Source organism: Myotis brandtii, unplaced genomic scaffold, assembly GCF_000412655.1.
Source record: "Myotis brandtii unplaced genomic scaffold, ASM41265v1 scaffold32, whole genome shotgun sequence".
NCBI classification, from domain to species: domain Eukaryota; kingdom Metazoa; phylum Chordata; class Mammalia; order Chiroptera; family Vespertilionidae; genus Myotis; species Myotis brandtii.
Genome location: NW_005362269.1, coordinates 14511480 through 14526790, shown reverse-complemented (window position 1 = coordinate 14526790; position 15311 = coordinate 14511480). Strand labels below are relative to the sequence as shown.

The following is a 15311-nucleotide window of genomic DNA, read 5'->3' as shown; positions in this document are numbered from 1 at the left end:
CACTTCTCTCTGCTTCTCAGCTTGTAGTCATAGAATTCACTGGATAGAAAGGGAGGGGGTTCCTCACTTTGCCCCCTTGGAATTCACTGCCCCCTCCCTTCCCCCCACCACCCTCAGCATGCATGGCCGGGAAAGGCTGGGAGCGATGGACCTGCTGGCGGAGTTTGGTGCAGGGCCTGGGACGCCCTGACCGTGTGGGTGAGCCAGGCACCCAGTGAGCTGGGGGCAGGCAGGTGGCCTTGGCCAGCATTGAGAGCTCTGGTAGAAAGCCTTTGACCTCAGGCACGGGAGTCCCATCTACCAGAGCCCCTCCAGCTCCCCGCTCTGTGGCTGACCCTGTTGACCAGAGCCCAGGGCACTGGGGACTCAGGGGGCCTCCCCCAGGCCCTTCCAGGAGGACCTCTCACCCCCACATCCAAGGGTTTCTGGGCCAATTGCATCTATGATTCATCCTCTCGCTCCCCCAAGGCCTGGTACTGAGATGGTGCTTCCTGCCGAACCCTGTTTTAGGCACAGGGGTCGAACAGGAAGGAGACAGACACCATCACTGCCCTGGTAGAACTGACATCAAGACTCAGTCTGTCCAGAGGCAGAGCTAAGGGGAGGGGCTTCTGCCTGCTCCACCCTCAGCGCCCAGATGGACAGGGCTCGGTCCATCAGGCGCTGACCATCTTCAGCCTGCGGTGTTCTGTCTGTTTCTACAGGAGAGCGATGCCCTCCCTGTGTGTGGATGCCCGGCTGGGGCGCTGCCAACCAGGTGCTCTCAGGGGCTATAATTACCTCTCCGAGTAATTAAAGGTGTTGTTAGTGACCTTGTTAAGGATCGTTTTCAAAGACTTTTTTAAAAGCCTTGACAACACCCCTTGAAATGCCGCTCACGCTGCCTGCAGGACAGAGCCACCCTGTGTAGGACCGGCTTCTTCCCAGGGGATGAAGGCCGCAGCCTGGTCCGCTTTAAACAGAACCGACTCCAGCATCGGAGTCTGAGTGTCTTTGAAAAACTCCATTTCAGAACTTCCTGTTACCCAGATGAGCCCTTGAGTATAATGCCTCCCCCACTTTCTTCTGAAACACCCCAACCATGTAATATTGACAGATGAAAGGGGGACAGCCATCCGATACCCTCCCCTTGGTGGATGAGCAGGAGCCCAGGCGGCGCCTCTGAGGAGCCCTGGCATTTCCCCAGCAGGAAGGCCCGGGTGTGGCCATGGTCCCTGGCGCTGTCAGGTGCGCTTTCCCCTTGGCGTGCAGGCTCAGGCCTGGCAGTTCTCTCTGGGGGCCCCATCGGCACTGTGAAAGCCCTGACATCTGGGGCCACGCGTCCCACCTCCTCGGGATGTGGGTGAGGGATAGGAGCCTTCACGAGGTGGGTCCCCTTTGCCACCCGTTAAGACAGGTGCGTAGGGGAGGGGGAGGCGCTGGGAGGTGTCTTACTCCTTCTGCTTCCAGTTTCCGAAGAACGGGAATAGTCAGTCTTTAGACCCAGGAAGGACTTCGAAGTCTGCAATGCAAACCCTTATCCACCGAGATGGTAGCAAAAAGCTCAGAGGGGGGTCCTTCAGGCCATTGTTGATAACATTAATAAGAATAACAACGACATTAACAACAACAAGCATTCCTAAGCACTGCCTCTGTGCTGTACATTCTTCTAAACACTTTACATGCATTAACTCCCTTTGCCTTCCCAACAGAACCATGCTACCAAATACGCATTGCTATTCCCCCCATTTTACAGATGGGGGAAACTGAGGCACGGGGACCGGAGGATGAGGTGATCGAACTAGGATTCAAATAGAGGCAATGGGACTGCAGAGCCCACACTCTCAGCCACTCGCCCTCCTCTTCCTGACCCGCGGCTCAGGCAGGCTGGTTCTCTGGGCTGCCGTTTCCTCAGAAATGTACTAGGAAAGCCTTTCCCAGGAAACAAAGCCAGGTGAAGATAAACATACGCGTCACAAGCTCCTGGGATGAATGTTGCAGCTGGGGGTTTAGTGTAAGTCATCATCGCTCTGGCATTTTCCACGGTCTCCACTGGATCCACTAATGTGACACAGAGAGTTTGAAGTCCTTGTACCCAAGGCAAGAATATTTTTCAAGTGTCCAGCTAAGACGATGCTTTCTAAGTGTGCGTGCGTGCGTGCGTGCGTGCGTGCGTGTGTGTGTGTGTGTGAAGGTGAGGCCAAGGGAAATAAGAGTCTTTGGTTACGGGGCTGACATCAGGGCATCAAGTTGAGTCTCTGCAGAAGGGCCACCCCCAGGTGGGACTAGTTAGCACAGAGGGCGGACCCTCCACTTCAAGTGTCACTCAGTGTCCGAAGGAGAACTTGCCCGAGGTCCAGTCGGTCCTGTGACTCAACTGCTGTGGCTGGATCCACCCGGCTTCCCCTTAGCTCCTCCAGGGGACAGAGGCCAGACTCCCACCATCCTTCCCCGTGTCTCACGTCCTGTGCCTGCCCAGTGAGGAGGTCTGCGGCATTAGTCTGAGTTTGGTGCTGCCCGGGGCCCTCTGTTCTGGGAGGAGGGACGTGGGCAGACGCAGAGCAGCCCTGCTGGACGCAGCAGGCCTGGGACAAGGTCCAGGAGGGCTGTTTGGCTGAGTCTGCCTTTTGGACCTCAGTGTCCACATTTGAAAAACTAACCACGGGTTTGGGATCCTGACCTCACTCTGAAGAACTAATCCTATTTGAAACTTATCTACTGTCTTTTCAAAGCATTTGCATTCATTTCTTGTGTTAGAGGTTCAGTGTGACCACCACAGGGAGTGACTAGATCCGCGTGACGGAATTTCAAGTTAGTTTGTGACGCGTATGTTTATCTACACTCGCCTTCTGAGTAAGCTCCTCAGATGCCATTTCTTGGGTTTTTGCCACTTTGGTTTAAATTCACAGTAATTCTCGGCTGAAGCAAAATTAAGAGCTGACTTCGAAATACGAGGTAACTTACTTGCCTTTTCCTAATGCGGCCAGTTTTGTTAGCTTGTTCTCTGTATGCAATTCTGTGTAAAAGGGCCTTGGATGGCGCTGCTGACGCCTGTGTTGACCCTGAACACCAATGCCCCACACGGGGATGCGCACCCGCCTCCCTTCCTCCCACTGGTTTAGACAGTGACTTCCAGACACTAGAGGAAGGAATGAAGGTGTGCCTATACTCGGCATCCACATCCCAGGTAAACTCCAACCCCCAGCCCCGGGGTCACCAGACATGGGGCACCCTGAGACAGTAGTCCCAGGGTCAGCTCGTGGCATGTTTTTGTGTGTGGTTGACTCAGAGAGCAACTCTTTCTCTAAAAGATGAAGGTGATAGGCTGACAGAGCAGGTGGAACAATCCAGAAATAGTCAGGTCAAGGGCGGCATCTCTCCTCCTGGCTGAATGTGTAGCCAGAGGCAGCTGTGTCTGCAAGATGCGGACGATGCCCGCTGGTGATCCTTTTCCAAGTAGCTGACCATGTAGTGCCGCCTCATTGGGTAGCTGGTGAAGGGGCCCAGGAGCCCATTCGGCTCCTGACACTGCACGAGCTGACAACTGCGCTCTGGCCCCACAGGCCCCCACTCGGAGCCGCCATCCTGCAATGCCAACTCCATCTCCTGCCCTTCGGCCTGCACCTGCAGCAATAACATCGTGGACTGCCGGGGGAAGGGCTTGACGGAGATCCCCGCCAACCTGCCAGAGGGCATCGTCGAAATGTAAGTGCCCCTGTCTCAGCCAGTTCTCCAGGAACCGGCCGCCTTGGGCTGTGGGAGCTGACTGTGAAAACACTCAGGGGTCTCTCTGCTATCCTATAGGCTCCCCAGCTGTGCCAGTCAGTGCTCAGGAGCATGGACTAGCCCTAGCTGGTTTGGCTTACTGGTTAGAGTGTCAGCCCCAGGACTGAAGGGTCACAGGTTCGATCCCTGGCTCTGATTGGGGCACGTGGGAGGCAACCAATCGATGTGTCTCTTACATCGCGCTCTCTCTCTCTCTCTCTCTCTCTCTCTCTCGTCTTTCTCCCTCCCTTTCACTCTCTCTAAAAAACAATGGGGGGAAAATACCCTCTGGTGAGGATTAACAAACAAACAAAAAAAGAGCACAGACTCTAGAGCAGTAAGTGATGGCCCGTGTAGCCCACCTATGACTGTAAATGAAGTTTTATTGGAACACAGCCACGCTTGCTTGTTTACGTACCGTGCATGGCTGTGAGGGGAAGGCAGGGGTGAGCCGTTCGGCCCAGCAGCCTGATATGCCCTGTTTGGTCCTTTGTAGTAGAAGTTTGCCAGCCCCCTGGAGCCCCCTGGCTCCCCGCTTTACTAAGGGGGGAGGGGGAGAACTTCGGGCAAAAGGATTGCTCTTTCTCATCTTCAGTTTTCTCTTCTGTAGTAACATGACAATTACATATCCCCGATGGCTCACTGTGAAACTGAGTGGAATGCTTTGTGTGAGCTCTGCATGCGATCCGAGCACGTGGGCAGTGCCCGGACGGTGGTAGTGGGGAGAACCCAGGTGAGGAGCTGGTGTCACAGCAACGCCCTTGAGCCCGAGACTGAGCCCTTTCAGATCCGATGGTCATCCTCTAGACAGTCTTTACATGGGGACAAGATGGTGTGTGTTTGTGTGTGTGCACAGATCTCCCAATTCCCAGTAACATAGGTTTGCCCACATAGCTCCACCTCGTCCCTCTTCCCTCTGCTGAGAACATGGCCCGCGTCTCATTCTGGATCGAGCAGAGGGGCAGTCAGCATTGACCCCCGAGATCACGCTATATGACAATAACTGTTTCATTTTCTACATTCACCTTTGGGTGACTTTATTAAAAACATGATTAGATAAAACCCTCCTACTGAAAACATCATTAGATAAAATCCCTCCAAATAAGAGACACACATTTCCCTCACTTCTCTACTTCATCTCCTCCTCCTCCTCCTCCTCCACACCCTTCCTGTAGCCTCCTCCTCCTCCTCCTTCTCTTCCTCTTTCTCCTCTGCATGCCCTGTGTTCCCAGCGATGGCCATTGACTCATCCATTCATACATTCCTTTAACAAATATCTACTGTGGGCTCACTGTGTTCCAGTCATTGTTCTGTACTTGGGGAGCATCAACAAGTAGATAAGATTTCTGCTTTCACGGTGCTTGCATTCCGGTGGTGGGGAGAGTGTGACACACAATAAACAAAGCAGAGTAAATTAGATAAAATGCCAGAAGGTGGTAGGTTCTATGGAAAAAACAAGGAAAGGATGTGAGGTAAATGAGACCCCAAAAAGTGAATGTCTGGAGGAAGAGTGTTGTGCAGAGGCCCTGAGGTAGGGGTGTGCCTGGTGGGCCAGAAGCCCGTGTGGAGGAAACACAGCGGGGAGTGTTGGGGGATGACTCAGGGGAATAAGAGGGACCAAATCCTGGAGGCATTTTAAGGACTTTGGTTTCACCTTGATTGACTTACAACCACGGAGCTCCAGTTTCTTCTTTCCCCTTCTGCTTTGCCAGCTTGTCTCTGATTTCCTTTGACACCTTCCTCCCCAGCCCCAGTGGACACAATCCGTGCCTCCACATCCTTCCTGTAGCCAGGAGCTAGCTAGCCAAGTGTCCCTTTAACCTGATACCCTCCCCTTCTGAGCCTTCACCCACCTTCACTCAGCCCTCAGCCTTCCTTTCAGCAAGAATCCACAACGACTTCCCTCACGCGTGACTGTGACTCTCCCTCACTCCTCCCGGGCCCCGGCTCTGGCCTCGAAGGGCCCTCTTCCCGTGGAATTCCCTTAGATCTCGGCGCCTCTTCTGCTCATACCTCATGCTCGTTCTCTTGATTCTTGTCCTTACTCTCTTCCCTTTCTGCACCCTGTTCCCTTCTTTTCTCCCTCCCGTGATTCATTCCCCCCCACATGCCTCTCTTTCTCCCCACCATGGTCTTCCCACTTCTCCTCCCAGCCACATTCCTCTCGCCACCCAGCTAACCTTTGCTCTTCTTTACAAGAGCCCGCCCCCTTCCCTCTCCATCATGCCAAGGTAGGACCCTGGCCCTCCGGAGATGGATGGGTGTTCAAGACAGGATTCCTGCCAACAGCATGTCGTTTCAGATTCCCACGGACCCTTCCTTTCTGCCCCATCTGCCAGGTTTTCTCTTTGGCAGGTCCCCCCTTGACCAGGCCTCAAACCACAGCCGATGAAAGAGGCCAGTCGAGGAGGTCAAGCTGTAGCCGTTGGCCCCCTTCCTACCCCTGACTCAGGAGCTTGGAGCCTGCCCCCCTCCTTGCCTGCTCCTCGTCTCTGAACCTCGGAGGCACACAGCTCAGGTGTGTGGGAGAGAACTTGGAGATATCCGTGTAGGAGGTGGGACGCAGGCAGGCCAGGCCATAGCCGGGCTGTTGAGCTGGCATCTGGACGTCGAATTTTAGAGGGGATGTTAACAAGCTAGAGCAGTGGTTTCCAAAGGGCTCCCTAGTTAGTACTGAATCTTTTCTTATTTGGAATAAACTGAGAAAAATAAGGCCAACTTGATGTTTTTCCATTGAGCAAAAATATTCTACTTAAAGGAAGGTCCTTTATTACAAATTCCTGGACTTTCTTATGCTGTTGTTATTGTTGTTATTAAAAAACACCCTCGCCCTAGCCGGTTTGGCTCAATGGATAGAGTGTCGGCCTGTGGACTAAAGGGTTTTTTTTAAAAATATCTTTTATTTTATAAAATGATGGCCACTGAAAGTAGAATATGTGTGTGTATGTCTTAAATGTATTTAATTATATGTGTAATTATTATATAATTGTAACTGCATGTTTCTATATAAATATGTATTATGTCTGACACAGAGAGAGAGGAAGAGAGAGATTGCCTTAATTGGCAAAATAAGAGCTCTTTAACCACTTAGCCTATGAAATCCAAAAGTCTGGGAATGACCAGCCTAGCTAGAGTGTTTCCAAAAATAAGCAACTGCAAACAACAGCCAGGTTCTTAAAAGTGTAGGCCAGGGATGCAGGCAAACCCCCACAAGCCTATGAAATCCAAAAGTCTGGGAATGACCAGCCTAACTAGAGTGTTTCCAAAAATAAGCAACTGCAAACAGCCAGGTTCTTAAAAGTGTAGGCCAAGGATGCAGGCAAACCCCCACATTCTAGCTCAGGGGTGGGCAAACTTTTTGACTCGAGGGCCACAATGGGTTCTTAAACTGGACCGGAGGGCCGGAACAAAAGCATGGATGGAGTGTTTGTGTGAACTAATATAAATTCAAAGTAAACATCATTACATAAAAGGGTACGGTCTTTTTTTTTTTTTAGTTTTATTCATTTCAAACGGGCTGGATCGGGCCCGCGGGCCGTAGTTTGCCCACGGCTGTTCTAGCTGCAACCCTGACTTTTCGCCATCGGCAAATAACCTTTCTGAGTCTTGGTTTTCTCAAATGGAAAGCAGAGGCTACTGGTACCCTCTTACTGATCCTTGTGGGGGTGAATGAATGGATGCTGTCACATGCTTAGCCTTGGGTCTGGCACATGAGATACGCTGCCTTAGCAACGATTGCTGTCACTTTACTACTACAATTAGTACTACTGCTGTTGCTATGGCCACCACTTTTATTAGGCATGGGAAGAGGTTAGAAACCATGTTATAGGAGCTGGACCTACCTGTACCAGAGGTCCCTCCGTAAAGCTAAGTCAGTTTTTTGAAAATTAAGGGAGAGAATAGATTAAGTTTGAGAGAATAGGTTGGCGAACTAGACTAGCCACTTGCATGATGAATTGAGCCTGGAGGTGGCTCACCTCCCCGAAAATGTATGGGGGACTTGCAAATAAGGCTGCCCCTGCCCCTGCTGCCCTGGGGCACCCAGACCCACCAGACAGATTGCCCAGGACTTCTCCTGCTGCATTTGCCTCATTCCCTTCTGCGATGCAATGAAGCTGAGGCATCAAAGTCGGTGAGGCGAGACTCTATGGCTCGGGGGGGGGGAGGACTTTAGGGGAAACCTGCTCGCTCCTAAAGGCAACAAAGTCGATGCTCAGGGTCCTGTGTGGTGGCTCAAAGGTCTTTCAAGATGCTGAAATGCATCGCCTCGGCAGGGAGAGAAGCCCAGCAGGCGGGGGAGGCTGACAGATGAGAAAAACGGGAGCGGAGAGTGAAACTGCAGGCTGCACCCCAGGATGACTGGGAAGTGTCTGATTTATCATCCCAAAGTCAGCCGAATGTGACTTCTTCTCCTTCTGCCGCCTCGTGTTCACAGCCACCTCCACAACCCATCCTTCTCCCTCTCCCTCGGGATGCTTGGCACCAAGTCAGACTTTGTGCTCCCGACTCTTGATTCTTAGCTGGTAGTGATGCTCTTAACCTTGGGAGGGGTTCCGTGCTCGCCAACCTTTTGGGTTGGGAGGAGCTCCTCTCGTGCAAGGCCATCTGGCAGCCTCTTTTAGGTTCTTTTCAGTGGCAGAGCAGCTCGGAGGAGTGTGTGCTGGTCTCCCCCCACAGCAGAGCCAGTTCCTCTAAAAATAGCTCTCTTCCCCAGAGCCCGCAGTGAGACGGTTCACAGCAAACGTTCCTCGTTCCTCGAAACGGAGGAGCTCCTGGCCGGCCGTTCCTGCTGCTCCCGCTCGCTTCTCTGACCAGCTCCAGCCCCCAGCAGGGACAGTTCTGGGGAGAGCCCGATCCCCCATGTTTCCCGTTCTGTCACCTTCAGCCCACCTCCTGGGTCCTCGGGGCTGCACCCGGAGCCCCATCTTCTTCCACTTCTGCTCCGTACCCCACAGTGTCCGCCAGTGCCTCAGGCCTTCGCTAGGACAGGGCAGTGTGTCCGGTGGGAAAAGGCTGTGGTGGGCTTCGGGGTCAATTATAAGTGAAAGCATCTGGGGGGAAGCCGCCCCACTCTCCACCTAGCCTCACCGCAACCCCGGTGTCCTTCTGGGCTGGGGAGACAGCTGCTTCCCAAAAGCAAACATCCTCTCCCCCATGACCCTCTCTGCAGGGGATTTGAAAAGAGAGAAAGAACTGAACAACAGAAACAGAAAAGCAGCCAATAGAACAAAAAGGCTGAAGGGCTCTGGAAATCGCTGACACCAGTGATTCTTCTAATGCCCTGAGAGCCCCAGGTTTCTGGGGGTCTGCCACGAGAAGGGGGTGGGGGTGGGGGGCAGGAGAAAAAGGGGAAGCCGATCAGGCAGCAGGATAACGCAGAGCCTTGGGATAAACGGTCCTGGGTGTGAATTCCGGCTCCGCCTCTTACTTGGGGCACGTTTCTCTAACATTCCTGCCTCACCCAGTTCCCTCCTTTGAAAAATGGAGCTCATGGTATCTGCTAGAGATTTTCTATGAAGATTAAATAACAACATGTAGAAAGTAGCACAATGTTTGGGATCTAAATGAGATCTAAAAAGAAAAAACTTATGGGCATGTATACATATAGCCCATGATAGAATGATTAGGCTCAAGTTCCCACACTATTTATTCTTCATTCATTTTTTCTAAGATGAAAAAAAATGTCCCCTGCTGGAGGCCTCTGAGCATGTGCATATAGTAGGAGCAGACTCGGCTCTGCGTCGGTCCCTCTGTTCCCGCTGGTGACGCCAGGTGTTCTGCAGAGCAGCTTAGCAACGGCTAAGGCCACAGATGCCTGCATCCTCATCGCTGCTGTTACCAAGCATACACACTCAGTGGGGATGTCAGGACTCACTGCTGGTCTGCAGAACTACCAGGAGCAGAGGTAGAGAAAGGGAAAGGCCAGCAACATGACCTTGACACGACCTCCCCTCAGCCCTAATGCAGGTGCAGAGGAGCACCAGGAATGGGGCCTCTGGGCTCTGCAATGTTGCCTTTCTCCGACGGCCCAGGGTGACCTTGGGGAAGGACACACATGGAATTTCCTTCCTTTAGCAGGACCTGGACATCGAGCAAGAGTTCCCAAGTCCAGGGAAGACTAGAGATGGAAAGACTAGAACCACTGCAAGCTCTCACGAAGGTGGCTTCTGGGAGTGGGCAGTGTAGCCCAGGGTGAAGAATGCAGGCATTGGCACCAGACCACTCTAGGTTCCATGCAGGCTCTGCCATTTACCAGCAACTTGGCATCAGGCAAACTGGCCTCTTTGTAGCATGATTTCTTCGTCCATAAAATGGGTATATTAATAATACCATTGCCTTGCTGGGTTGTGGAAAGAATGAAATGAGCCCACGTGTGACGAGCACAGTGTCTGACATAAGAAGGCCTCAGTAGATGGTGGATATTCATCGTCCGCACTGCCTCAACCACATCACCACCAGGGGTCCAGCCCAGCTGCAGGCCCTCTCTGCCAGGTGACTGGCAGCCCCAGGCAGTCTCCCTGGCATGGTGTTGACTTACGTGTGGCTAGAAATATATTGTGTTCAGTGGTGAGTTTGCAAGTGACAGATCATTAAGGCAGCACCAAGTAACTAGGGCAAATCGATGCAGACCGCGCATGGCTGAAATCCCCGTCGGGTGTCCCCGGCGTTTTACTGGGTGGAAGATGCTTGGATGTTTGATCTGTGTTTGTTTTTATGCCGGTTCTATCAGATCAGCTGGCAGCCTGAAGGGTGTTTGCCAGACAAAGAAAGACACACGTGCCAGTTAAGTGAGACCTAAAACAGCTATTGGCTTCAGACACATCCCTGAGTGTGCCGGGTTTTGCTGATGTTAATGCTGCTTTTGTCCTCCGCTCTGAGTTTTTGTCGCTGGGAATACGCATCTTTGCACGCTTGTTGCCGGCTGTAGGACTGGGCTCTGTGTAACCACCACCAGGGGTACCTGCCGCATAGAGGCGGGTGTGCACACAGCCTTGCCCCCTGATGGAAGGGCCGTTTCCCTGGGGATGGGCATGGGCAGTGACTAAAAGAATGGAGAGGCCTCAGCTCCAAGGGCCTTCGGCACAGCTCAGTGACGGAGACGCGGCTCTCGAGCCGGTGAAACTGTGTGCGTCCCGCCGTAGCTCTTCCCGGCTCAATGAATCTGGACAAGGGACTTAATATCTCCGAGCCTCAGTTTCCTCCTGTTTGAAGTGGACATGGCAGTAGTGCGTAGGGTCCGCCTCCTAGTTAATTGTTGTTAGACAAGCCTTGTTGAACTCAGCCTAATACCTGCAGTGGACATGGCAGTAGTGCGTAGGGTCCGCCTCCTAGAGGTTAATTGTTGTTAGATAAGCCTTGTTGAACTCAGCCTAATACCTGACTTCTAAGCACTTATGCTGCTATTATGGCTACCCTGGCCTTTACATTGAAGTGGCTGACTATTCACAGCCACCCATGCCTCCCCAAGACAAACTCTGATGCCGCTGGGGCGACGTTAACCTGCGACTCCTGGCCTTGGCATCTCAGTGGAGTTGGGTGCCCAGCCAGCACCCCCAGCAGCACCCGCAGCGGCAACAGCAGAGAAAAGACCCTCCCCAGAGTGCGAGTCCCGAGAGTAGCGGGGGCACAGCCACGTCCCTGCAGGTTAACAGGCTCAGATCAGAACTCTTTGTTCTTTGTTCAAAAATCACACCTTTGCACTCTGTGTGCATATGTTATACACATTCAGCTCGCTCTTCCCTCTTCCCGCATCTCCCACAGCCTTTGCACAAAATACCTGCTGCGTCTCAGAAGGGGCCCTGGCCTCCTAACCCCTCAGACTTTATGGTGACTTCAGGCCTCAGTTTCCCCTTTTCCCAGACGATGGAGAGGCAGTGTGATCAGTGGGCAGGAGCAGAGGCGTGTCAGTGCTGCCCCCACCAGCTCCGTCACTTTGGGCAGATGGTTCCCTCTCGGCTTTCCTTCCCTCATTCACAAAACAGGGCCCAACCGCTTGCCTGGGCAGAGTAAGGATGAAAAGAGACAATGGACATAAATCAACTCCACTCCATACTAAACAACAGCTCTTCCTGGATGGTAGCAATGAAGCTCGGTTCCGTGATAGACCGTCTGGAGCTGGATTAAACCACCAGCCGATTCAACCCCTTGGGGGGCAGGTGTCCCCTCCTGCTCACGGACTTGTCCCTCCCTCCGCCTTGCACCTCCCCTAAGTGGAGGTACGTGATTAGGAACCGCACCCCCCGCGCTGACCTGACTTGCACGGGCTCTTGGCCCACAGCCAGGAGCAGCGGGTCATCTGGCAAAGCTGAGAGGGTTCCCATCGCTAATAGGCAGTGGTTCCCTCCTGAGGCACCATCCAGCCTCAATCCCTCGCCCGAGTGGCAGGGGAATCTCAGGATTCCTGGAGAGCAGTTGCCACCTGCCTGGCGGCCCCAGAGACCCACGGAGCTGCTGTCTGAGCTGAGAAAACCCTGCTAAACTCTGCTTATCTGGAGAACGCCAATGTCCTTGGAACTGCTCAGCCAAGGCCGCCTGCCTGAGAGGCCTAGGTGGGTGGCTGTGAGACCAGGCCTCTGAGACCTCGTGGCATCTCTGTGGCTCACTGTGAGCCAGCCAGGTCCCTGCCCAGCCAGCCTGCGCCCACGTGCCTCGCAGCGCACACTCCCCGCCCCCGCAGCGGCCGCAAAGGCTTTCTCAGCAGACCGTGCAGTCTCGTCTGCACACTCTTCACCCTGCAGCCTGGAATGATCTGTCCCGATGCTCCCTCTCTGCTCCCCCCACCCCTCCTTCTCCCCTGCCTCCCGCTCCCTCTGGCCTGGGGAGTGATTTGTCTGTGTTATGGGTCGGCCTGACAAACCCTTCCCCATTAGCAGCCGAGATGTTGTTTGAAATGGGAAAATTGCTGGCAAACTGCTCCATTAGCCGTTCCAGTAACAGATACTCTGTTCCCCAATGAAGATGAGATCGCAGAGGCACAAATTAATACGACTGTCTCCCCCACTCTGCCGCGGAGATTACTCTTCAAGATGAATAGGTTCGTCCCAGCCAGGAGTGTGCAGCCCCCAGACGTGGCCTCGGAGGGAGCCGGTTCCTCCCGTGGCTTCCTCCTCCCTCCCCTCCCCCCGCCCCCACACACACCTTTCCTTGTGTCTTCCAGCTGAGGTTTGGGGAGCCTCCATGCCGAATGAGGAGGTGATGAAAAGATCCGCACCTCGGAGACAAGGGAGATGGATGAGGGGAGAGGCTGCGTCCTCAGCCTGGGCCGGGCCATCATTCATCAGCTCTAATAGGGGCCGCCTCCTGCCCAGGCCCTTTCCCACCACACCTGTTCCTGGTGACAGGAAGTCATTTGAGAGACAAAAGAATAAAGAATGGAAGTGAGCGCTCGCTCCCCACGGCCCCTTCTCTTCCACGGAAGCTCTGGGCCCCGGGCCTGCAGCAGCTCTCATCTTCCCAGAGTAATAGGAGAGGACGCTTTTCAGGGGAGCCTGTAAGATGTGAGAGCCCTGGATTCGAGCAGCAGCCCAGGGCAGTGAGAGGTCCAGCCAGGTCCCCTGACGTCTCCAGGATGTCGGGGAGCCAGCTTGATGAATGTCAGGCAGGAGCTAAAGATGGGAGGCCTCTTTCTCCACAGATTAGAACAGCCGATTGAAAAACCCAGGAATAGCCCGGCCAGTGTGGCTCAGTGGTTGAGCATCAACCTATGAACCAGGAGGTCACTGTTCAATTCGTGGTCAGGGCACATGCCCAGGTTGCAGGCTCCATCCCCAGTAAGGGGCGTGCAGGAGACAACTGATGGATGATTTTCTCTCATCATAGATGTTTCTATCTCTCTCTCCCTCTCTCTTCCTCTCTGAAATCAATAAAGATATATTTTTAAAAAAAACAAACAGAAATAAATAGAGTCATTAGGCTATTCACCTAAAACTAACATAATTCCTCTCTGAAATCAATAAAGATATTTAAAAAAAAACAGAAATAAATAGAGTCATTAGGCTATTCACCTGAAACTAACATAATGTTATATGTCAATTATTCCTTAAAAAAAAAAAGAAAGAAAGAAAAGAAAAGAAACCCAGACATGAAGTCAGCCACTGTGTGCCTATCCAAGACCCCATAGCAGGGTGGCAGTTCTACGAGAATAGTGACACACTTCCACCAAGCGGGGCTGGCCCGGTCCTTCGCTTTTAACTCTCTTCTCTCTCCCCTGACTTCCCCGCTCTATCTGTTACCCCAAGAGCTTTTTTCTGAAGAAGCTGCTGCCTCTGGAGCCAGGTTACAATGAGCAGGAACTGGGTCCTCAGGGGATGTCACCTCTTCTAGCCCCAGGCGGGTGCTCCATGCAGCAGAACACCCGTCTCTGGCTTCTGCATGGTGCCTGCCTGGCCTCCTTGACCCAGAATGTGCGCCACCTGGTGGGAGAGACCCTCCTGCCCTCAGGGCCCTCAGCGACCCCGGGTGAAGGGCTGACGGTTAATTGACTCTCCTCTGCTCTGTTTCCCAGACGCCTGGAGCAGAACTCCATCAAGTCCATCCCTGCCGGAGCCTTCACCCCGTACAAGAAGCTGAAGCGAATGTGAGTCTCCACCCAGCACAAACGAGCCCACGCGTGTTCAGTTTGGGGGTAGCATGTCGTGTGCATCTCGTTTACCCGGGCAGTGCCCTAAGCCTGGGAGCTAAGGTTCAGCAGTGCTGCGTTCCGACGGGAGATAGAAGGGTCTTGACACCCACACACCTGGTTGGACAGCGAGGGCCGCTCCAACGAGAGCAAAGGAAGTGGTCTGGGTGGGGGTGGAGCTCCTTTGGCCTAAAAACGCCGTCACCTTTCCTATCGCTCCCGGCTTTGAGATATGGACCTAGTGTAGGAGTTTCCGTGGAAGGTGGCTGTGGCCGTGTCATTCTGCAGCACTGTCACCAGCGTTGCTACCACCACACACAGCCACTCAACAAACACCTGCTGGGGGTGAGGAGCTGGGTTAGAGTCTGTGGTCGGCGTGTGAACTGAGGTGGTGTTGCTCTCATGGGGCCTCCATGTCTGTGAGAGAGCACAGACATTAACTTCAGCCCTGGAAATTGCTACGCTCGAAAGTAAAAACAAGGGAAGGGAAGGCACAGAGAGTGATGGTGGGTGGGCTTCAGGGGGGTTTGTCCTGAAGGCCAATATGTGCAGGTGGCCGAGTAGAGGAAGTGAGTCATGCCAGGCTCGGGGGAAGGATGCGTAAAAGGCCGTGGGCAGTGTGCATGGGTGTTAGTGCAAGGGAATGTGGGTGGGGGAGTGTGCAATGGGGATTGTGCATGGAGAGTGTGCGTGTGGAGTGAACAAGGGGAGTGTGCATGGGGAATGAGTGAGGAATGAAGTGGGTGTTGGAGAGGCGGGTAAGGCCTAGATCCCATGGACCCTTCCAGTGATTCTCAACCTTCTGGCCCTTTAAATTCAGTTCCTCATGTTGTGACTCAACCATAAAATTATTTTCGTTGCTACTTCATAACTGTAATGTTGCTACTGTTATGAATCATAATGTAAATATCTGATATGCAGGATGGTCTTAGGCGACCCCTGTGAAAGG

At 53.3% G+C, this 15311-nt stretch overlaps 1 protein-coding gene across 1 annotated transcript in view; it reads left to right on the top strand.

The window, feature by feature from the left end:
- Positions 1 to 15311, top strand: part of SLIT3 (slit guidance ligand 3) — a gene marked incomplete at its 5' end in the record, with an annotated part of 542638 nt that overhangs the window by 443541 nt on the left and 83786 nt on the right. The window contains 2 exons of the mRNA XM_014543056.1: positions 3543 to 3684; positions 14249 to 14320. Coding sequence (XP_014398542.1) covers positions 3543 to 3684; positions 14249 to 14320 — 214 coding nt within the window. The remainder of the gene's footprint in view (positions 1 to 3542; positions 3685 to 14248; positions 14321 to 15311) is intronic.